The 24,899-nt window shown below is 39.2% G+C and overlaps 1 protein-coding gene across 6 annotated transcripts in view; it reads right to left on the bottom strand.

Moving 5' to 3' along the window:
- The window catches only part of Zfyve9 (zinc finger FYVE-type containing 9), a 144,068-nt gene that overhangs the window by 25,221 nt on the left and 93,948 nt on the right, over positions 1-24,899 (bottom strand). For all 6 annotated transcript variants that reach the window (XM_076934482.1, XM_076934481.1, XM_034501775.2 and 3 more), the window contains 5 exons: positions 23,270-23,392; positions 20,558-20,713; positions 18,560-18,784; positions 16,246-16,328; positions 12,963-13,067 (listed from right to left, as the gene is read on the bottom strand). In XM_076934482.1, coding sequence (XP_076790597.1) covers positions 12,963-13,067; positions 16,246-16,328; positions 18,560-18,784; positions 20,558-20,713; positions 23,270-23,392 — 692 coding nt within the window. The remainder of the gene's footprint in view (positions 1-12,962; positions 13,068-16,245; positions 16,329-18,559; positions 18,785-20,557; positions 20,714-23,269; positions 23,393-24,899) is intronic.

Below are 24,899 nucleotides of genomic sequence, written 5' to 3'. Positions count from 1 at the left end.
CAAGTAAAAGATTTGAAGAAAAAGGACAACTCAACAATCTCCCAAGAAAAAGGGTAAACTGGCCAAGTGGTATTGCCCACCTCCAGCTGACTGGCCTGAAATCCCAGCTTGGAGACCAGGATTAGCACTGAAAACATGTTAGAAGGGGCAACTACCAGATGCGGGCCAAAGGAAGGACACCCCCCCCACACACACACACACACTCCCAACCCCTGCAAGCCCTTGCTTCTTCCTGTCAGCAGCTGGCCAATTCATAGCAGATTCCCAAATGCTTGTCTCTGCTGCCCTCTCCAGACATAAGTGGCAAATGGTCTTTATGTGGTCCCTATTCAATTAAAAATTAAAGCTGGCTTTGGGGTTGGAGCATGGATCTCTCCTCTAAAGTTATTCATGCTTGTTAAAGGAAAATCCAGAATCTCTGTCTCATATCAGAAAAGCCACCTGGTATGGGACAGAGAAAAAAAATAAGGAATTAATCTAATTGCCTCTAGTCTCATAATCTTTCAGTTTTCATTTGACTCTCTAAAACTTTGCTTAAGGTATAAATATTACCTCAAAATCTATTTAACATGCACACCCACACCTCACTTACCCAGTCATGATACTAGTAGTCATCCAGAGTATGACCTAATTCTAGAAATGAACTCCATATAACTTCCTGTATGTCTTCCTGTATGTCTTTAGGTTTGAGTCTGAAGCAGGTTCTAGGAACAAAGTTCGTGTACCTTGGATTATGGTCCTCAAACCTTTTGGATATCTACTGAATATACTACTTAAAATGTTTACGTTTTCTACAATAAACCCTGACCATTCCTAACACCAAGAGGTCTCCAAGAAGATGATGGGGTTCTGCAATGACAAATCCACCTGGATTGGTAACGCTAACCACTGGGACAAAACAGTCCCATGACTCTTCTGCCACACTCTGCCAAACAGAGGACACTTTCTACCTAGCCAGGATTGCCACTAAGCTGACAAACACCACCCAACGATAAGCTTGGACTACAAATTGCTGAGTTTATAGAATGACATAAACATCTTGCAGAACTTTGAACTAAGACTGCCAAATACAACCAAGCTGGACACTGTGAAAAGCTTGGTAGAGACAGCTTCATTATTGTAAACAGTGTTACTATGTTAGAAAATCTTTCCTTTTCATTTAGACAAAAAGGGGGAAATGTTGCAGAACCGATCACACTGTGAACCCTGAGACTGTTTCTAGCTGTGGCGTGGCTCAGCCCTAGCACACACCTTCAATCCAAGAGCTTTCTGTTTATTGTAAATAAGATTAAATAAAGTTAAGCATAGGTCAAGAGACAGAACAAGCAACCAATCAACAGGAAGGTAACAGAAAACCATAGAGAGTAAGAAAAAGTCAGGATGGATGGAGAGACACAGGAAGTAGAAGGGAAGACCACCCAGTTTGAAGGAAATTTGAGACAGTGAGAGAGGGGCATTCCTGCTGAATGTTGGCTGAGGAGGAAGGTCACCTGAGTGCTTTTCTCTGCCTCTCTTGAGCAAGCAAGCTTTCACCCGAGCATCTGGCTCCCAAATCTTCATTAGTAAAATTGAATGATTGAGATTTTGTTTAAAAATAACAAAGTAGTGGGGAAAAAAGGAAAACAAATTATTAGCTTGATGGTTAACTTAAGTGAATAATTGTAGATAAAATGGTTCAATGAGAGCTGGAGCAATGACACAGAAGATAAAGTGACTGTTACCTAAGGGTCTGCATTTGGATCCCCAGAACCCATGTAAAAGCTGGGCGTGTGTGAGTGATGGTGTTTCCCTGTAACCCTAGTGCTTGGAGGGTGAAAAAGGTGGCTCTCACTGTCTCAAAGCTCTTTCAAACTGGATGTCCCTCCCTTCTACTTCCTGCATCTCTCCATCCATCCTGACTTCTACTCGCTATGGTTTTTTTCCTGTTACCTTTCCTGGCTGGCTAGTTAGCCAATCAGTGAGCTCCAGGTTTGCTGACACACCCTTCTCAGAATACAAGGTGGAGAATGGCAGAGGAAAACATGTCATGTTGACCTCTGAGCTCTGATTGTGAGCACACCCCACACACTTGTGTACATATGCATACCCTCTCTCTAACACAGACCTGCCGGGAGCCAAACCCAGGAAATTACCTGCTGTTCTAGAAAGTCTAGTCAGTTCAAGGTTAAGAAAGGACGTTCACAGGTCTCAGGTCCCAGAAACTTAAAGAACGTCTGGCATTTCCTTGGAGCTGGTTATGACAGTGGGATGGTCTAGGGCAATAAGGTTATAACAGTGGGATGGTCTAGGGCAATTAGGATTCCATAGTAGGATAGCCCTAAGCAATGACCCTCGCCCAAACTTCCTGGTTTGCTGTGTCTTTATAACCTGCCCCCACAATTAAAGTTTCAAAGCTTGATCAGAACCTCAGACTTGCTCTCATTCTTTGTGTCTCTTGTCCTTTCATTCGTTTGCTCCCTTCCCTAAGGTCTTGTTGAATCCCTGCAGGCAGGGGCACAGACCCACAGATAAAGACACAAACGGGGGTGGGGAACATTTGTGGAGAAGGGAAAGAGAGCTTGGATCATTGTTTTTAATGGCTTCATGGTAAAACCTTAGCTTTCTAGTAAACTTTATCTCAAGTATCCTTTACCTTTCTTCTTATGAACTAGATCATTATTCTTTGTAATGGCAGCTCCCACTTGTCTATGCCTTGCTTGATAAATTGATATCCAACCTCCAGGATCCTCAAGTTCTTATCTAGCTCCTGGACAATCTCTATCTCTAATAGCCATTCTTCACTGCTGCCTTTGACCTCCAATCCTGTGTGTGTGTGTGTGTGTGTGGTTTGTTTGTTTGTTTTTTCTTTCGAGACAGGGTTTCTCTGTGTAGCCCTGGCTGTCCTGGAACTGACTCTGTAGACCACGCTGGCCTCGAACTCAGAAATCCGCCTGCCTCTGCCTCCGAAGTGCTGGGATTGTCTTGTTTTTTAAGACAGGGTTTTTCTGAGTAGCCCTGGCTGTCTTGAAACTCACTCTGTAGACCAGGCTGGCCTTCTGTCTGCTGGGATTAAAAACGTACACCACTGCTGCTTGGCTTGATTGTCAATCTTGTTCTCTATCAAGATGTCATTTTTTTCTCTCAGGGCCTCTATCAAAGCCAGAATTCAATTTCTGGCCATACATCTGATTCTATGTTGAGACTTTTGATCATCTGGTTTACTTTCTGCCTATCTGAAAAGGAATGGCTGCAAGGTCATTGCTACAGGTAAAGTCAGGCTGAATTTTATGTGACTGTTGGTCACCAGAGTCTTTGCAAATTTCTTCAGGGTCACAGTTATGTTCTTGATGTCTTACTGTAGACTCTCCTTCCACATGTATGGGATATGATAGTCCTCAAATACTAGCTTCACTTTTTTACATGTGACCACATTCTGTACAGGCCTCTTGCCATCTTTGATGTTGGCTGTTTCTCCATCAAATGCTGATGCTTGAGTAAACTGTTTATACCAAGGACAGCTGCAAGATTACAGAGTTCAGTGTCGAAGGTGCTGGTCAAAGATTTTTCCAGATTTGGGGTCAGGATCACTTTTTCTTCTTCATGAGTTTCTATCTATATAGCCTTTTTGGGGGAGGGGGAACAAAAATTCTTCCCTTTTTCTAATGAAGTTCCCTATGAGTATTTCTGTTCAAAACTCTCCTTCTCTATGAACATGAAAAGTCTACAAAAATAGCATCTATTTCATTTTGTGTTGGCTAACTTCTTGTAGGCATGGGGCCACTCTGAAGAGTGGATGATATACCCAGAGACACTACACTGGAAAACACTTATTTTCTCCTTGCCAGGGGGTTTCAACTGCAGACAGTGTCTTGTATTGGTGGTATCCACACCTATTTCTCCTTCTCAGTTGGAAACCAAGATGATGATAGTAATAATGTAAATAATATAATAAATAACATAATAATATAAACAAGCAAGCAGACAAACAAAACAGGGAAACAAAACAGAGGTAAATCAGTCTTGCCTGCCTACCTGCCTGCTTTTACTCTCTTGCTGGTCAGTATGACTGTCTTGTTATGCTGCCTCTGCCATTCCGTTGTTATTAAAATCTAGTTTCCTTGTCTTTTGAACTGGACCGAAGAGCAACAACTCTCAGGGAGTCTTTCAGACCTTTCCATGCCACACTTGGACTGCTGGGCATCCAGTTTCATAAAAGGAACTGGGTTCTTGGGCATTCTGGCATGAAGACAGTCATTATTGGACTGACTATGCAACCCCTGTCCTATAAGCTAATCTGGTAAATCTCTTTTTTTATATACATACACATATATAATAAAGAGATTTACCATATATATATTTCAGTATAAACTAAGAACAGCTTCATCAATAATCAGAGAATTATCACCACCTTAACATGCACTATTCTCTAGAACACCTTTGACCACCTCATTTTATTCCTTCCAAAACAGAACTATTAACTCCTCCTTCCCTGAAAGATGTATTCCCTGAAGAACAGAAGACAAAACATTCCTCAGATTTCAGAGCTCTCTGTTCTCACTAGTAATACAAAGAACTTTTGAAATTATGATTTTGCAATTTCACACTTCCCTGAATATGTGTACTTCCAATCTGAAATAACTCAAAATCCTATTTTAAATCAGAGCAGGAAACAATCTCAAGAGTGCATTCAGCTTAACTTGTTCAGTCTAACTTACTCAAAATGGACGACTATATAAGTATTTGACTTCACTGTATCACAACCATTACAATGTTCTCTTTTCCTGTCTTTTTACTTTTGAGCAAAAGTTGCTAAAACTTTGATCCCAGGCTCCCTTTCCTTTTTTTTATTTTTTGTTTTTTCGAGACAGTTTTTTTTTTTTTTTTTTTTAAAGACAGGATCTCATTCTTTAGTTCATTCTGCCTACTGAGTTCTGGAATTAAAGGTTCGTACCACCAGCACCTGGCTCTCTCCCCTCAGTTTTACAAAGTGGCAGGAGACAAACCCAGGGTCACTCTCTCTGTGCTCCCTCGAAGTTGTTGCACAGACACCCACCTTCATGGACCAAGCCACTTCAGCCTCCTTGCTATCCCTGCTATGATAAACTGTACTCTCTAAGACTGTATTCCAAAAGCCAGCTTCCCTTCCCTTAAGCTGCTTCTTTTTTTTTGGGTTTTTTTTTTTTTTTTTTTTTTTTTTTTTTTTTTTTTTTGAGACAGGGTTTTTCTGTGTAGCCCTGACTGTCCTGGAACTCACTCTGTAGACCAGGCTGGCCTCGAACTCAGAAATCCACCTGCCTCTGCCTCCCAAATGCTGGGATTAAAGGCATGTGCCACCACTGCTTTAAGCTGCTTCTGTCAGTATTCGGTCACAGTGATGAGAAAAGCTAGCCACCATGATTATCTTCTGCAACGCAGACTAGGTAGTCATGAATTATTTTCATTTGTGCTTATCTTGAAATGTCTTTCTCTGTTGATTTTAAAAAGTGACTTTGACCTGGTCATGTGCTTCATACCTGTAGTCCTGCACTCACGAGGCTAATACAGGGTTGCTGTCAAGTTTGAGGTCAGCCTGGGTTATTTATATCTGTATCCAACAATAAAAAACAACTTACCTACATAGGTTTGTTGGATAAGACAATGTCAGTATGTAATCATTTTTGTTCAAAGCCTGAATACATTATTCTATTTTTTCCAGGCTTTTGGAATTTCTGCCAGAGGTCTGATGTTCTTCTGTGTTTGTCATTGTACATGGTCTTTTTTTTTCTTACAGCTTTTACTGTTGTTTCTGTGTTTTGACATCTTGACCTCATTAGGAATAAGTTCTTTGGTTTTATCTGGGTGTTCTAAATGCCTCTTGTATTTGTATATCCATTTCTTTTTCTAGACTTGGGAAATGTTTTGCTCTAATTTCATTGAGCAGGCCCTTTTCGTCTTTAGGGTTTTTTGTTTGTTTGTTTTGTTTTTTAATCTTAGTTTGTTCTTCTACTTCATGAATTCTTAAATTTGCACCTGATCATGCTCGAGTTCTTGGATGTTGTAGTCATGCTCTTTTTTTCTAATGCTTACTTTTCATTGATTCCTGAATATTTTGTCTTCTGCTTGATTTATTCTATTGCTAATGCTTTCTTTCTGTTTTAAAGTCTTATTTACTTTTATTTTATGTGTATGAGTGATTTTCTACATGTATGTCTGTCTACAAGTATGTCTGGTGCCCATGGATGTCAGAAGAGGGCACTGGATCTCCTTGAACTGTAGTTACAGATGTTTGTAAACTATGTGAGATCTGGGAAACACACTTGGGTCCTTTGTCAAAGTGGTATGCTGCTCTTACATTCTGAGCCAACTCTGCAGCTCCTCTTTTTAATGTTTATTTTTTGTGCATGTGTATATATGCACTGTGTGTGCATGTTTCCAGAGGTCACGGGGGGGAGGGGGCACTGGATGCTCTGAGGCTAGAGTTCCAGGTGATTGTGAGCCATTGATGAGGGTGCTGAGAAGTGAACTCAGTTCACGTGAGAGAGCAGCAAAGGTTCTTTTGAACTAAGCCATCTCTCTGGTCCTCAGTGATGATTTTATGGTTTTGTTTATTTTTTAATTTTTACTTTTAGTTTTTGGTTTTCCAAGACAGGGTTTCTCTGTGTAGCCCTGGCTGCCTTGAAACTTACTCTGTAGAGCAGGCTGGCCTCGAACTCAGAGATCTGCCAACCTCTACCCCCTTGAGTGCTGGGATTAAAGGTGTGCATCACAACCATCTAGCCTATTTATGTATTTACATGTGATAAATTGTAACTTCCAACTTTCCTGATTTTGTTGTTGTCATTGTTTGATTTGGTTTGGGTAACTCAATTTCCTTACTAGATTTCTAGTCTACGCTGCTAGGTTTTTACTCTGGGTGGCTTTCGGATCCATGATCTTGTTGTTTGTTTTTTCTTTGAAGTCACCAGTTATTTACAGAAGTAGGCTATTTGTGTATTTACTTATTTATTTCAGCATGTCTGTCTGTCTGTCTGTCTGTCTGTCTGTCTGTCTACCTACCTACCTACCTACCTTCTTACCTTGGCAGTTCAACCAGTTCAGTATTTTTTGATTCAGGTATCGGGTAACTGTGACCTCTCAGAGGTGACAGGTTGCCTTGCTTTTTGTTTGTGTTATGATCTGCACATCTGGCAGGCCATCTCGTATGGTTTTATTCGGAGGTCTACTTAGTAGGAGCCTATATCTGAGACCTCAATCTTAGTTTCACCAAAAAGAAACAAACTGTATAACAGGAATAACATCAAACCAAGCAAGTTGCCAAAACATACTTAAAATAAATCAATAGCGACTAATATACTGTTAATGACCAAAGAATAGAAACTAGAAAAATAATCTTGAATGTACTAGAAGTTAAAAAATTGTTTGTGTGTGTGTGTGTGTGGTGGGGGTAAATGTAGTAACTATAAGTGAATGGAAGGAAAGACAGAAGCAAGGAGGGAACAAAGAAAACTGAAACAAGGCAAATAAAAGGCAGAATACAAATATGGAGAAAAATGTTATGTCTGCTTACCCAACAATAACGATGATGTGTGAATAAAATTACATAATCAATGGAGGTTAAAATAAAAACATGGGAGTTTAAAATGTCAAAATATTAATAACAAATATTTGTTTTTATTTTTTTCAATTTGCCAAGCTGTTTTTTGTTTTTTCAATAATGACTATTTAAAAGAGGGGGGCCTCTTTTAGGGGACAGAAAGATGGACTGCTGGAGCAGCTTCTGCTGAACCTCTAACACTGGAGTCTTGCAGGTGAGAGGTGTGCAGGGCTGGTGCCAACTAACTTGGAGACTTGCCTTTCTTATCATTTGCACTGGTGCTGATCCTGGACAGGAAGAGAGTCAGATACTGGACAGACCTGTCTCTACTTCAGCAGTTTCTTTTGTGTATGTATACTATGGGGTACGCAGGTTCTCCCATGCTCCAAAGAGCCCCCAATTTGTACTGCATGCTGTAGCTTATGCTTGGCCACAGGATGTCTCTTGAGTACACTGGCAGCAGGAAAAGTAAACACAGCATTGGATGGAATCTATATAAGTAGATCAATTTCTAAAAGTTTGAAAATGTACTCAAATTAAATACCATGTTGGAGATGAGGCTGTAGATGTCAAATATCCATTACAGCCTCAAAAGTCTCAGTCCCTGTGGTAATGAGCCTGTTGGCACAAAGGCTGATTGACCTAAAGCTTAGTACTAGCAGACTCTGTGGTTCTCCTCAGGCAACAGGCCTAGCTACTAGGCACCATGTGAAGGCTCCTCTTTGGTGTGCTGGTACCTGACCTCCACAACTACCTCCTGTGCAGTCTCCACGCTGGGGCTATGGCAGGTTGGGCACAGGCTCCCTGACTTGTGATTTCCTCTTACTACTGCCCTCAGTCTTTGATACAGTGTCTGGCCACAGCTTCTTGAAATAGGGGGAGTGACAAAATAAAGCTCCACTGCTGATCCAGCCTACTTCAGGAGTCACTACTTCATAACAATGTCCAACAAGACTCAGGACTGTTCTGTAGCAAGGACTGCCAGTCTCTTCCCACCAAGGTTATCTGGCTTCTGGATGAAGCTTCTGTTCCCTCTTCACATTGGGCAGCCACTGGAGGTTGGGCTCTTTCTCATTGTGGTATCCTTCTGTTTCTCCATACTGTTCAGCTGTGTTATCATCTAGGTGATTTATGATGTTCCCACATACTTCTCTGCAATAGTTAACTTCTGAATAGTTTTCTCATTCATCATGTTACATAGTAGAAGCTTCTAATCTGTCACCTCACCCTAGAATTTCCTATTGTTCTCTCTTGAAATTTGATTTTTTAAGATGAAGCATGTTTCTCTTAACAGGCTCACTTGTTTATTTTTAAAATATTTATTTATTTTTTGTATGTACCCCTGTGTGCCATGATACACATATGTAGATTAAAGGGCAACTTGCCAGAGTCGGTTTCTCTACCTACCATATAGACAGATTCTGGGGACTGAACTCAGGTCATCCATCAGGTTTGGCATCAAGTTCTACCCATTAACCTACCTCGATGACACTCATCTTTTGAAGTTCTCTTCAACTTGTTAAGGTGGCTTAGTAACATTATTTTATATATAACATGGCTAGTAAGAAAACAGGAATAGGAACTATGATAATTGTTCTACCTGTTTCTTTCTAGTATTTTCTTCATATACATACATTCAATGTAAAATCCTTGTGGATCTCCTGAGCTCTCCATTTCTGGTAAACCTGCCTGCAAATTCTAGCCATCTAAGGTTCCCTGTATTCTCAACTCTATCTCCTCAACTAGGGGAGACCTCAGGTCTGCTTAGCTTCTGTCTATTTGTCTTATGGCCCAGAAGATACAGGCAATAAGTTAAGGTAATAATGAGCTTCTCTTCACTCCACTGCCTGCTGCCTTTGCTTCTTTACATTGGTCTTGATTAGCTCTTTACAGTAGACTTGTAGCTAGTAAGCCAGTATCCTTGTAACACAGCAACGCAGATTTGGTGGCACAAACTACAAAAGTGGATTATTTCAGTCCTGGAAGTTAGAGGTCCAGTATTAAAGTCATCAGAGATTCTTTCACCAAGGGCCATAAGAAAGATTCTAGTGCTCTTAATATGAATTAAAAACAGCTACTTTGGGGCTAGAGAGATGGCTCAGCAAAGAGCACTGACTGCTCTTTCAGAGGTCCTGAGTTCAATTCCCAGGAATCACAGGGTGGCTCACAACCATCTATAATGGGACCTGATACCCCCTACTGGTGTGTGTCTGAAGATAGCTGCAGTGCACTCATATACATAAAACAAATAAATAATTCTAAAACAAAACAAAAAACAACTATTTTGTCCCCACATCTTTATCATCTTCCCTCCATATGTATCTATAGTTATATTTTCTCTTCATAGTATTAGTCATGTGGTATTATGGCTTCCCTAATTACTTCATTTAAACTGTGCTGTAGAATAGACACTACTTTCAAATAAGGTCAACTCATTAGCAACTGATAAATTTTATTCCATCAGGACCAGAAATAAAAGTTGATAAACTATATCTGAGTACAAAGAACAGTGACAGCTAAACATAACTTCAGACTTCTAGCTGCTGACACCTATAAGGCGTCTAAGACAGGACAGTTCCCACAACTGTCTTATGTGAATCTTTTTCTTTCTGTATTTCAGCAAAACCTGGGTTAGAGAAAGGTCTAAAAAGATGCTCCCAACTGGTTATCCCCACTATAGAATGAACTGCTGTAAGGACATCCTAAAAACCACTATCTCACATTGTGCTGAGTGACATGCCATAGCCTATGAGAACCATGGACCAAGTCTACCTTATAACTACAGAGTCCCCACAGGATTCAACATGTAATAGAGCCTAGGCTGGTTACTGGAAAATGCTGCATGCTTCTTTTACTACTTTTACTACCTTCCATTTCTCACATTAAAATCTAGTTAGGGCTGGACTGGTGGTGCATGCCTTTAGTTCCCACACATGGGAGGCACAGGCAGGTAATCTCTTTGAGTTTGAGGTCAGCCTGTTCTACAGTGAGTTCCAGGCCAGCTAAGAAGGTATAGTGAGGCCGGGCGGTGGTGGCGCACGCCTTTAATCCCAGCACTTGGGAGGCAGAGGCAGGCGGATTTCTGAGTTCGAGGCCAGCCTGGTCTACAGAGTGAGTTCCAGGACAGCCAGGACTACACAGAGAAACCCTGTCTCGAAAAACCAAAAAGAAGGTATAGTGAGGCTCTGTTCCAAAAAAAAAAAAAAAAAAAAAAAAATCAATCAATCAATCAATCAATCAATATCTACAACTAAGGACTAGGAATGTAGTTCAGATGGTAAAGCATTTGCTTAGCATGCATGAAGCCCTGAGTTCAATCCCCAGTGTCATAATAAACCAGACATGGAGGTGCATGTTTGTGATCTCAGGCCGAGACTGTCTCAAAACAAACAAAACCAAAACAACAACTACCAAACATATAGTTAACTTATATACTTTATAAAATTATTTCCAGAGTCTGCACCACTGATTGCTTTCCTATACATTCATACAGTTATCATCCATGTCCTAAATGGATTTAGTTATAGTGGAAAGTAAGACACAACCTACAAGCCTATGAGAAGCTTGTAAGTTCAATAAGTGTTATACAAATGAGTAATCTGAATGATGATAATGAATGAACAACTACAGTATGCCAGGCACCATTTTTTGTCACTAATTATGTGATATACTGATACAAATGTCACAACAATCTTGTAAGTGGGAACATAGCTGTTTTTAGTTCAGAGATTGAAAGGTTAATTCTTATGATGATATAGCTGTTAAGGCCTGGGTAATCACTGCCTGTCTAGCTGGCCATTTTATGCTGATACTATTGTTAACAAGGAAACTTTCTCATATGCTATTACTAGGAAACTTTCTCATGCCCAAGTTGACTGAATATTCTGTTATGTTTTGTGTTTTGGTGTTCTTAGAAACCAATCACAATAGAGGTCAGTTAGAACTGCTTTGTATAGTTAGCCACAATAAGCTTGGACCTGAATCAACCTCCTGGCAGCACTTCCTGCACCTGTGTATGATAAGCTGCCCCTGGTATACACAGCAACATAAAAGAGACAACTGCACCAATATAAGAAGCCATTTGGAATAGGTTTTCAATTTTGAGAAGGGGTCCAGTAAAGTTCCCAAGACGTCCCTGGGACTTGACATCCTACTTGGCAGAAAGAGACATGTACATAGATATCTAATTGACACTCTTGTTAGCAAATTAAGACATGAATGTTAGGCAAGGCATGTCTCTTGCCACAGCTGAATATCCCAACCAATGGGAACAAGAGAGGGGAAGTGGACACAGTTCCATCCCTAATTCAAAAGCTATCTCCAACTGAAAACCATTAGTATTCTCCAACGGAGTCTCACTGGGAACATAAACCACCCTTAAGAACAGACCCCCATGGCCAACAGTAGGGGGACAGCATGAAACAAACTCAATGGTATTACTGGAGGTTATCTCTTAATGCTTTTTCTGGGAATCGCTTTTATTATTTTTTCTTTCATTCTTTTATCTTATAGGTGTGTGTGTGTGCGTGTATGTGTGTATTTGATAATTTTTGGTTTTGTGTTTTTATGGGATTTCTGTGTATGCAAATCTGTGTGCCTCTACGTTTATATGTGCTTCTTATGCTTTTTCTTTGGCTTTTTCTCCAGTAGTTTGTGTGTTTCTTTCTATTCCAGTTTGTCTGGCTTTATTTTTATCCTATGTTAGCTTACATTACTTTATTAGTTTTAGATTCCTGCTTGCATTCTATGAGAGAGAAAGAAGAAAAGGCTATGAATTTGAGTGAGTGGTTATGGAAGAAGATCTGGAAGGAACTGGGAGGAGGGGGAACCTTAATCAGAACATATTTATGAAAAAAAAAAGTCTATTTTCAATTAAAAAAACCAAAACAAATGAACAATAAAACATTTATTATACTAGAAAAAAATAAATTCCACCAGAAATTGTATAGCTATGCTATAGCTAACTTTATACTTTTTAATAAAAATGTAACACTATCACAATGTTAAAAGATCAAATGACATAACCAATTACTATAAAAGCCTGGAATTTATCACTCTACTTTTCCACAAAAACATTTTACATAAATGAACTAAGTCAAATTTAATATAAACTGAGTTTACTACAATTGAAGATGAAACTTACATTCAATTATACACTTATTACTTTTTTTTAAAAAAGATTTATTTATTTTATTTATATGAGTACACTGTAGCTGTCAGACACACCAAAAGAAGGAATCGGTTACAGATGTTTGTGAGCCACCATGTAGTTGCTGGGAATTGAAATCAGGACCTCTGGAAGAGCAGTCAGTACTCTTAACCACTGGGCCATCTCTCCAGCCCTACACTTTTTATTTTTATTCACATTTGCAATTATGAAAAAAATGCCCCTTCATGGTAAAAATCTTACCTCATTGTACCTGTTGCTGGGAATTTTGATGCTTGTTTTCCGAACTTCCATATCAACCACCAAACCTTGAACAACTGGCAAAGTATACTGGTAATTTCGGAAGTCCTGAGCAAAGCAGAATAAAGTAGAACAAAAAAAATTATAAAGTGGTAGGATTTGATTTATAGTAATAAAAGTAGCACACACAGAAATGATGTCACTATTGGATGAACTTGCTTATTTAAACAATGAGAGGATGTGTAATGGAAGCCCTAACTGTCTGCAGTCTAGCTCTAATTGTAAGCCCACAAGGCAATAAATCAGAGGGCTTCCTTGTTCCTAATCCATAACATTAAATAAATGATACTCTGTTTTATTGCCACTTAACAGTTTTATATTTATTTTTTAGTTGTCTTCTTTTAATTTGCAAATAGGTAAGGACTCTAACTTGCTTTGTTCTTATGCCTCTCATGCCTAGAACATGTGAGATATCCAGTGACTATTTGCAGGCACACACAGTGCTTGTGGCTATCCAACAGCTGAAGCAACAGAAACATCAATCAAGTCTAAGATGACAGGATATACAGCTGGATGCCATTGGTTCTTATATGACATCACTAAAGGGTTTGATATTATTTTTCTTCTTTTTATTGTTTTTTTAGACACAGTTTTGTTTTGCAGCCCAGGTTGACTTGGAACTTACTATGTAGTAAGTTTGCAGGATAGCCTTGATTTCATAGTTCTTTGGCCTCAGCCTTTTCAGTGCTAAGATTACAGATCTGAGTCACAATGCTTGATACCACAAAATGTTCGACTTTATTCTGAGGAAGTTTCTGGACTGTTTTTATTTCTTTATGAAGACTAGGTGGTGAGAAAAAGTGAGAGATGAGATATGCATAATAAAAATAATTCAGGGAAGAGACAGTGATAACACAAACTGTTATCAGTTCAGAAGAGAGCAAAAGTCTGTCAGATTAAGAAAAAAACCAACAATATTTGCCATGGGATTGGAAATGGAATATGATCAAAGAAGAAGAATTTTTAAATGACTCTGAATTTTATAAATAGCTGGAACAAAAGCTGAAACTCAACATCGCAGAGATATAGCCTAGGATGGGAGAATGAGGGTATTTCTAAGTACTTTAACTGTGTTACTTGCAACCTAGCATAAGACTACCGATGGGAAAACAACACTATCCAGCTCTTCACACTCTGAAATCACAGTGCTTGGTCTTAAGCTTGTGATGATCCTTCTGCCTCAGCACTGTAACAGCTGAGGATCACAAGCCCAAGTCACAAAAACTTGGCTTTCAGATGTTTTAAAAAGACAGCTGGATTTAAAAAGTAAAGGAGTGTGATGATTAATACTGTCAACTTGACCAGATCCAGACTCACACAGGAGACAAACTTCTAGGAATACCTGGAAGGGATTCTTTAGATTAGATTAGCCTCTGGGTGTGCCTGTGAGGGATTATCTTGATTGAGTTAATGGAGGTGGGAAGACCCAATTTAACTGTGGGAGGCATCTTTCAACCATTGGAGGCCCTGGACTCAGTGAAAAGGAAAAAACAGGCTGAGCACCAGCACTGGCCACGCTGCTTTTCTAAATGCAGCATGGCCAGCTGCCTCTAATTCCTACTTCTGTGACTTTCCCACTGAGATGGACAAAAATCCTCTCTCCCTTAAAAAAGAACTTTCAGCACACACTCACCCCCCCCACCCCCAAACACACACAGTTAAAAACAAAACAAGCCAGTGGTTCATGCCTGTAATCCCAACTACTCTAGAGGCTGAGTTTGAAGGATCACAAGTATAAGGTCAGCATGAACAGCTAAATGAGACCACCTCAAACTAAAAATTTAATGGGGCTGAGGACAACAACAATAAGGCAATAATAATAATAATAATGCAATGATCTTACTGGCTAATAAATAGGGATGATGGGGCTGGGTGAATTGTTCAACGGATAAAAGTGCTTCTTGTGAAAGCATGAAAACTTGAGTATGAATTACAAGAAAGATTGACTCATGGTGTATGCATGAATTACTTTGGTTTTTTTTGTTTGTTTGTTTGTTTTTGTTTTTTTCGAGACAGGGTTTCTCTATGTAGTCCTGGCTGTCCTGGAACTCACTTTGTAGACCAGGCTGGCCTCGAACTCAGAAATCCGCCTGCCTCTGCCTCCCAAGTGCTGGGATTAAAGGCGTGCGCCACCACCCCCGGCATGAATAATACTTTGTAATCCCAATATCTGTCCATGGAGACAGGAGGCAAAGGCAGAAGAAACCCTGGAAACTCAAGGGCCAGCAAGTCTGTACGCAATGGTGAATATCAAGAAACTCCTGTTTAACTCAAAACAGGTTAAAGGAAAGATAGACACCTGTGGTTGTCTTTTGACACACACTGTTGCAAGTGAATGCTCTCTCTTGCACTCTCTCTCTCTCTCTCTCTCTCTCTCTCTCTCTCTCTCACACACACACACACACTTTCACACACACACACACACACACACACACACACACACACACACAGAGGGAGGGTCAGTATCAATGTCAGCCTCAGGTTGCCAACTTCTCGTGATCCTCCTGCCTCTGCCTCCTCCTTCAGCAAATCCTACCGTCGTGCGCCACCACAACCAGCAGGTTGCCAACTTCTATGGAAGTTTAACATAGTCAGAGTTTAACAGGCAGTTCTGGGGGTTGGTATAGGAAGTTTCACAAACACTCTAAATATCTAAGATTCATCTTAGTGAAATATATAGCAAGTTTAATTGACCAAAATTTTGTCTGAAACATTCAGCCTGCACACATACAGCAAAGACATGAGAGAGATCAACAGACGGGGGAAAAATATAACTTCTAGTTAGTACACAGATCCATGAGCAGAAGCTGCCTTACTGGCATTTATTTGAGCATAACAGATCAATTTTTGGCTCAGTAGTGAAGTATGGCAGATGTCATTATTACAATGAAAACAAGACAAAATGCTAGGTCTTTACTTATACAGTGTTCTAGTCCTTACAAGAATCCCCCAAGGTCATTGCCTAGAAAGTATAAATAGGATTGGAAATCTGTACTATTTCATCTAAGAGCTCTATCTGTTCTTAAAAGCAGATGTATGTTCTGTTCTTCTCCAGCACAAACCTTTACCTGCCTAAATCAGCAGGGGCATAGCTGTCAACAGAATAATGAAATCAATCATTCATATTCATTCTCTCTCTCTCTCTCTCTCTCTCTCTCTCTCTCTCTCTCTCTCTCCTTTCTCCTCTACAAGCACAAGAAAGATAAAAGGAAAATTCCCAACTTACTGCTAGAAGATTCATGATGGTATGCCCAGTCTCTCCAAACAATGGCTTCCGAAATCTGACACTGAACAGTGGACAGGGGTAAACTATAGAAACGAGAAATTATCAGATTAAACTCAGAAGCTTAAATTTCTAGGAAAAGAGACACCATTGTTAAAAAAAATTTTAAATATAATTATAATGGTTCATTATGACATTTCAAATGTTGGGCTCAAAAAGTAGTATGGTAACAAACAATTCCTGAGCCAGTTAGTCTTCTGATAACCTGAAAAGTCTTCTGCTGCAATTTGGAGCAAAATGTGACTCCCTAGGTCCTATAAAGCAGCCTGATCCAGAAAAACAAATTCCTCCCTAATCATCTTGTTCTCAGAAAGTCAAGACCCTCCTTAGAAAGGCCAGACACCAAGTGACACTCCTGGCTGTCTCACTGACCGACCAAGTTTTCCTATTTGAAATGATAGTACAAGACAAAAAAACATGTTGCTTTCTTTGTAAACAATCCTGTTTCTTTCTGCTGTTCATCTGTCTTTAGAGTTCCATCTTCACCTAAGAAGTGTTTTTTTTGTTGTTGTTGTTTTTTTTGGGGGGGGGAGGGGTGGTTCCAGACAGGGTTTCTCTGTGTAGCCCTGGCTGTTCTGGAACTCTGTAGACTAGGCTGGCCTCAAACTCAGAAATCCACCTGCCTCTGCCCCCCAAATGCTGGGATTAAAGGTGTGTGCCACCACTGCCCAGCCTAAGAAGTGTTTTTAACCAACTCCTTCATTCTTGATAGAGATCAGAATCACCAGGGCTGGAGAGATGGCTCAACAGTTCACTGAATGCTCTTCCAGAGGGCTAAGGTTCAATTTCCAGCACCCACATGGCAGATATGACACCCTCACACAGATACACATGTAGGCAAAAACACCAATGCAGATATAAATAGACAAACAAACAAATAAAACATTTTAAAAAAGGATCAAGATCGTGTTGGAGCTCCCAAAGAATTTAAAGATAAGCATGGGTTTGTAACACAATATACCACTTTAATCCTAAGTTTTCTCCTTAAATAGATTCCTAAAATGCTATAATCATATCTTAGCCATTTCTGAATTTCCAGGATTCAAAACACTTCATAAGCTTTAATTAAATGGTTTTTGTTTGGTTAGTTTTTTTTGCTTTATCAAGACAGGTTTCTCTGGTTGGCTGTTCTGGCACTCACTCTGTAGACCAAACTGGCCTTGAACTCACAAAGATCCATCTGCCTCTGCCTCTTGAGTGCTGGGATTAAAAGCAGGTAACACCTTCCTCCAGCTTGTTTTTGTTTTTTTGAGACAGTGTTTCACTATGTAGCTCTGGGTGGCCTAGAATGAGCTATATTGACCAGGCTGGCCTTGAACTCACAGAGAACCCCGTCTTTGCCATCTCTGTACTAGGATTAAAGGTGTAAATTACCATGCCCAGCCTCTGATTGGATTATTTTTTTCTTTTAATTTGTTTAGATGTGTTTATTTTATTTTTATGTGTATGAGTGCTTTGCCTGCATGTATGTCAGTGTTTCATTTATTGTTTTACTTTATTCCTTTAACAATATAATGTAACATAACATGAGGCAAGAATTTAGATCACCAGTTTATAAAACAAAACCCTGACAATTTGAGAAGCTAATGATCAGAAAATTTACTTTCCTAAACTTCATAGAACTAGTAAATGGTGGTGCTGACAACCCTACTCAAGGGTTCTTATTCTTAGACATAGCACTTTAAGTAAGTGAAGGTATGAAACTTGAAGTTTACATTTACCTATAATGTCTTAAAAAAGGACACACATATAGACCCACACACAGGCAGGCAGGCAGGCAGACACACACACACACACACACACACACACACACACACACACACACACACACAGCTACAATCATGGGCAGAAAAGACCTTGCCAAGTTGAGAGTCATCACAATACCACTAGTTTCCATTATCAGATGGAGTCAAGCAAAACAAATATTTATAAATGTTGCTAACCAAGTAATAACAAATATGCGCACAGATATACTATAAACATGACACCTTTTCAAATTAATTGTCTTAAATATGATGTTTTATCAGTGAACCATAAAAGAATAAATTTTCAAAGAAAGAAATACAATGAACATCCTCATTTGGTATTCTCACTCTTTTCATTACCACCAAGTACATTCAGACATCATCATATTTAGTACACCTGTTTTCAAAAGGTTATTTCTTATTGAATTGTATCACCAGAGGGGGATTAAAATATTTCATGCTTTATTTAATTACATGCCCTGGCTGTATAGTTTAAAGACATCTGTACTTACGTCGATATTCAGCTCCAAGTCTTAACATGAGTCGAATGGGAAACACTTTGGCCCAAGGGGTTTCCCACTTCTGGATGAGAATCCCAAACAGGTAAGGGGGGGTTGGAAGCACCAGGTCTTGCAGTGACTGGTAGGTAGATGTCACATACAAGAACCCACCGTGCTCTTTACTGCCCAGGAAACTTTGGCTGAAGAAAGAATGTCCCAAGCTGCCCACAACATTCCCTAAAACAAAAAGTTCATTATTTTCTATCAAGAAACCAATCATATTTTAAATTATTACCCAAAACTGAGCAAGACACAATCAAACACAAATTCCCAGTCTTTCTCTGTGAAAAACCCATGTTTGCAAAAATTTCATTTTGTATTTGCACATGTGTGCATTTGAGTGTAGAGGCCAGAAGTCAACCTTGGATGTCATTCCTCAAGAGCCATCTTCCTCATGTTTTTGAGACAAGCTCTTTCACTGTGGCTAATTGGTGTAAGATGGCCAGAAATCCTCCTTTCTCTGCCCCAACATCTTGCATGGAAGCTCAGTATACTCTTTGCCCAAACAGCTTTACTTGTAATGAGTCACTGGTCTGGTTGGAGGCCTCTGGCTTCTGCTACAGCACCAATACTGGATCTTCACCCAGACTTCTTTCGGATAGCCTGTTGTTGCCCTGTGTCATGGCGATCCTGCAGCTTTGGTTCTGCAGAATAGGCCGTTTCACACACTCCAGAAGTTCAATGATGAGGTACATGTTGGGGTGGGCCAGCTCTCCCCACTTGGCACAGGCCAGGAACAAGGATAGTTCTCCTGACTGAAGCAGCCATCAAGGGGGGTATGATGATTGACTTATGATTATGCTTCCTTCTACTAGATACCAACGTTATGACTCTTAGTAACTCCAAATAACATTCTTACCCCAAGGTCAGTGGATTCTTGTTTCGGCCCAAACTGCCCCACGCTTGGGGGCCAAAATGTTGAGGATCGCTCTATCAATGTTGGAACCCGTACTGCCAAAAGCCTTGGGGGTTAAACTGTTAGAGCTCGCACTGCCCCAAGCTGCTCCAGTCTGCAGGTCAGAGTTCAGCAAGAGAGAGAGCAAGGACGGACTCGAGGAATGGAGACCAGACAGAGTGTGATTCAATCCCATTTATTCTTCAGTCTCTCTTCCTAGTTCAAGTCTCAAGTCTTGAGTTCCCAGTCCCTAGTTCCTAGTCTCTAGTGCCTCCAAGTTCCAAGTTACTTCTTCTAAGTGCTAAGTGCCTAATGTCTAATTCCAAGTTCTTCCTCCAAGTGCCCAATACCTAATAATCCTTTTTCCGAGTTCTCTAGTCCAAGTGTCTTCTCTCTCATTGCCTAATTCCTACTCCAAGTTGTACTCTCTAACCTAATTCCTAGTTCCAAGTTGTACTCTAAGTTGTACTGAATTCTTCTGTCTGCCTCTTTTATATGTCTCACTTCTAAGCCACGCCTTTTAGTCATGCCTTTAAGTCATGCCCTTAGGCCTTGTCTCTAAATCTGATCTCTAAGTCACACTCTTAAGTCAAACACCTTTAAGTCTCACACACCCAAGGGAAGATCCTGGGTATCTAAAACAAGATGTTATCAGAGTGTGCTCAGCTGTTATAGGCTATTGTAATCAAGTCTTTTGTCAGGGTATATGGCTCAAGATGGCTGCAAGGATGATAGCCGCCTTATGTCGGCTCCCCACAGATTCTCTTATAATTTTGAGTCCATCCTTTGTAAAATAAAGTCACAGAAAATAATAATGTAATTTTCCCAACTACGGAAAGTTCTAACTTGTTTCTAATATAAAGTCCAAGGGCTGGGGATATAGTTCACTGGTAGAGTGTTTGCATAGCACAAATAAGGACCTGGGTTCAATTCCCAGCACTATAAAAAAATATAAAGAGTTCAATGTCATGTTTCCAAATCTAACAGGATTGTTTTATATCTTGAGTTCAAATTTTTATCATCTACAATGGTGCAAAGTTATAAAGCATTCCTACCTGCCAGTGCATCCCGGTAAAGTTGCACAAAGTGATTAAAGATGTCTTTGGGCAAACATTTCTCATCTGGTAGACACTGTAACAAAATTACAATCTCAGATTGGCCCACAGCGTGCATTCCTTTGGTTGTAAAACACCAGCACTTCCTGTTCACATCTAAAGGGGAAATAAAAATACATTCTTCTTAATCATTGATCCTAAAAGGATACAGAAAGAAAGAAAAAAAAGAAAAAAGAGAAAAAAGGATACAGAAAGAAAAAAGAAAAGCAAAAAGATAAAATGAAAGAAAAAGACCATGTAAGCCCATATAATTCAACTTTAAATTTTAAATGGCCACTAGAAGAGCAAAGACTCACTGTAGAAAATAAAATATGGCAATGCCTTTGTTTGCTTGTTTATTTTCCCCTCAATACTTAAGAAAATAATTGAATGAAACTAAAAGAAGTAACAAAAAATGAAAATATATTTAAGACTTAAATAGACAACAAAGATAGAGTCCTACATGTTACTATTTAAAAAAAAAAAATTACTTTTCCTGGGAACTGGGAAGACAGCTCTGTGAGTAAAGTACTTGCTGTATAAGGTTGAGGACATGAGTTCAGATCCCTGGCACTTACAGAAAAAGCTGGCCATGATAGCACCTGCCTATAACCTTAGTACAGAATGATCCCAGGGACCACTGGTGAGCCAGTGTAGATGATTGGTAAGATCCAGGTTTAGTGGGGGAACCCTCAATACCTCTCTCTCTCTCTCTCTCTCTCTCTCTCTCCAGGTTTAGTGGGGGAACCCTTAATACCTCTCTCTCTTTCTCTCTTTCTCTCTCTCTCTCTCAAAAACAAACAAACAAACCCCACAACAACAAAAAACCAAACAGGTGGGCAGCAATACACAAAGAGACCTTCCACTGACCTCGGCCTTCCATAGACACATGCATGGGTATGTTCACTTACATGCACATCATACCCATAAATAGTATCACTTTACCATTACTTATGTAAGACTAGGAACAAGTATTTTAGCTTTGAGTTCAGGCTGTGGCCAAGAGAAAATACATTTTTATGTACTAGCTAGCTTAATTACAATCCTTTCTGGAAGAAAATACTAGATAATCAGAAGACAACTTTACTTGGTTGTACACTATACAAAGTATGGCTTGTCAAGACTACTTTTACTTTAGGTTAGAAAGGGTTCAAAAAAAAAACCCCACAAGCAAAGGCTGTGTTTTTTTTTGCATATGCAGAAAAATATCATTCCATCCTTGACACATTATCATTTGATCCTAACAACAGGACTTTCAAAGGAATTGAAATAAAATAATGAATACCGCAATGTGTATCAAAAACTAATAAAAGATCCTTTTCTTTTTTGTATGACAATTACTACTTTGGGTACCTAATCAGGAAGTACCTAGTTTTATTCATGTGTGTATATGCACATGTCCATGTGCTACAGAGATATTGGGTGTGGTGTCTTTAATTGCTTTCCACCTTGTTTGCTGAGACAGGTTCTCTCAGTGAACATAAAAGCTTGCCAATCTAGGTGAAGTAGATAGTCAGAAATCCCCAGAGATTCCCACTCCTGCTTCTTCAATGTTGGGATTGAAGACACATGTTGGTTCACTTGGTCTCTTCTTCCTCATCCTCTTCTTCATTTTTTTTTTTTGTTGTTATTTTTTGTTGTTGTTTTTTATGTGAGTGCTGGGATCAAACTCAGATTCCCATGCTTGCATGGCAAACACTTTACCAACTAAGACGGCCCCCAGTCCTTCAATTAACCCACTATTTTAAGGTGCTTCAGGAACTGTAGGCTAGCTAATTTCTCTCTCTTTTTTGTTCCATAATCATTTAATGGGTAACTTCTGTGGGCAAGATACTGTACTGGGTAAAAGCACTGATGGCTTCTGCCCTCAAATAAAGAGGTTAGCTAATTTCTAATTGTAACTTATAAACTGGATGTGGTAAACTGAAATTTCAAGCAAAACAATACTTAATACTTAAATTAATACTTAATTATACAAATATATAAAGGTATAATTAATGACTGAGGCAGAAACCTCCATTTCATCAATGAAGAATTTCTAAGGAAGCAGTGTAGGTGTTTCTAGTCTCTAAGGTCAACGTAAAACAAACACACAGTGGAGACTGGAGGACATTCCCTGCAAACTGCCTCTTCCAGGATAAATGTAGTCTTTATGTTCTAATATATACCAGAAAGAATCAAGATTTATATTATTGTCTTCTTCCTTACTCTGATGCTCATACTTCCAGCACCAAGAATTCAAATTTCTTCTGGTAATTTACAAAGTATCATAGTTTGAGTATATATCATGTAGTTAACATTTTTTCCCACATAAGATTCTGCACATAAGATGATTCTCCACATGCTTCTAGATCTTAAGATCTACCATGAACTGTTTGCTCCCCTGGGTAACTTACTCACAATTATTCTAGTCATTAGTTGTAACTTAACATACTCATTTCATCACTGCAAGACTTATTTGACTTTCCTCCATGGAGACTTCACCTATCTCATCTCTGTGACTAAAGGTAAGCGGTTCAGTTAGCCTCACAGTTGTCTATTTTATATGATCTAACATTTTCAGAACTGTTTCCAGTAGGATGTAATTATATATTAAAATATTTTTGTGTGAAGATTATAAAGGCTCTAAAAAGTACATGCTTAAATTATTTTAATTAAAAAATTCTAACTTACAATTTACAATTTTAACCATTGACAATAAGTTTGCATTTAAAACAAAGACAAGTGGGTCAGGGCCACCGTCCTCCAGCTGCTGCATAACTGAAATCTGTGATGGTTTCTCTTCCACAGCATAATCTGTAAGAGAAAAAAAAAACATTGTAGTGGATTGGTTAAAGGGATAAACTGGGAAAGAAATCGGGTGGAGAATGGGATGATTAGTCACACGACAGCGACAAGCATTTGATTTATAAATAGGGTGGCCCAGGTCATGGTTTGTACCCCGTGTTTCCTGGTGGAATGAAAATAAAGCTGTCCTAAGTATAAACCTTCCGCCTTTAAAAGGTGGTTTGTTTCACATCTCTCTACCTCTTTATTTAACAAAAATGTTCAACTATCTTAACAAAAATGTCACAGAAGAAATGTTTTAAGACCAATATTTATAATAATCAAAAGTACATTAAAAGGTGATTATATATAGAAGTTCCCATGGAAAAGATGTCTAGAAATTTGGACAAAGGGAGCCTGATTTTTTATTCTATACTTTTAATCTATTTAATATTTTTGACACTTATGAAGCATTAGACTTTTTTAATGCACTAAAAAATATAAGTAACTGTTCTCTTAAAATAATTTCTCTAAATCTGAGAACTTACCACACAGATCACTGAAGTCATTAGTAAGCCACACTTGAGACCGTAAGCACTGACAAGTTAATACTTGAGAAATCCAATGCACTCCTCCCCTAACTCCACAAGCACAAACTGTACTACTTGACCACTTCATTCTTAATGGTGTTCATCTCAGAATAAAGTCAAAATCATGAACAATAATCAGAGATTTGAACTTAAAAATAAGGACAAGGAATTAAAAATTGAAATTTCAGTGCTATTCTCATAAAGTATATCATAAACGGATAGCCAGGATGAAAAAAAGATACCATTTTTCACTGATCAAATGAAAAACTGATTTTTTGACCTTCCTATCAATGTAAATATGTTTGAAAGAAAAATATAAGGTGATTTAATTTTTAAAAATAGGTTATCCTAGTAAAATAAAAAACTGCAAAATTCTAGTAAAGAGATAGTAGTATAAAAGCAGAGCCAAGCAATATGACTTTCTTTTAATAATAAACTATTCAATTCTGTATTAAACCATGACTTATTAAAATACCTGGGTGTGGTGGCACACACCTGTGGGGTGGTAAACCATGCCAGGAAGCTAGGGTAGAGTGGGTCTGAGACCTGGAGAATCAAGTGGGTGCACACCTGAGACTTAGGTGCCTCCCTCCTTCCTGCCAAATTCCTGGCCTGGAACACCTGCCACACTCCTCATATAAGGAAGGACTATGGTCACATAGTCCCAGAATAGAGTTTTTTATGCTAATCAGGTACATAGAAACCCTAAGAGTTTAGCCCTTTCCAGACATTCCTCCTTGCAAACAGTATTTAATCTTGGTCTGTCCACGATGAACAGTCAATAAACAGTTTAGAGCCATGGACGATCTCTTTCATCAAGAATCGATGTGGGGAGCATGAAGGAGCTGCAGCCTAAGCCTCTTGGAGAAGGCCTCTCTGTGCTTCCAGCCACAACTGCAGCCAGGCTAAGAACAATCACTGCTGAGCTAAGCCGAGCTTCCCTTTCC

This window comes from Arvicanthis niloticus, chromosome 5 (assembly GCF_011762505.2).
Source record: "Arvicanthis niloticus isolate mArvNil1 chromosome 5, mArvNil1.pat.X, whole genome shotgun sequence".
Lineage (NCBI taxonomy): Eukaryota > Metazoa > Chordata > Mammalia > Rodentia > Muridae > Arvicanthis > Arvicanthis niloticus.
Note: the sequence above shows the minus strand (reverse complement) of the source record. Positions and strands in the feature narration are given on the sequence as shown.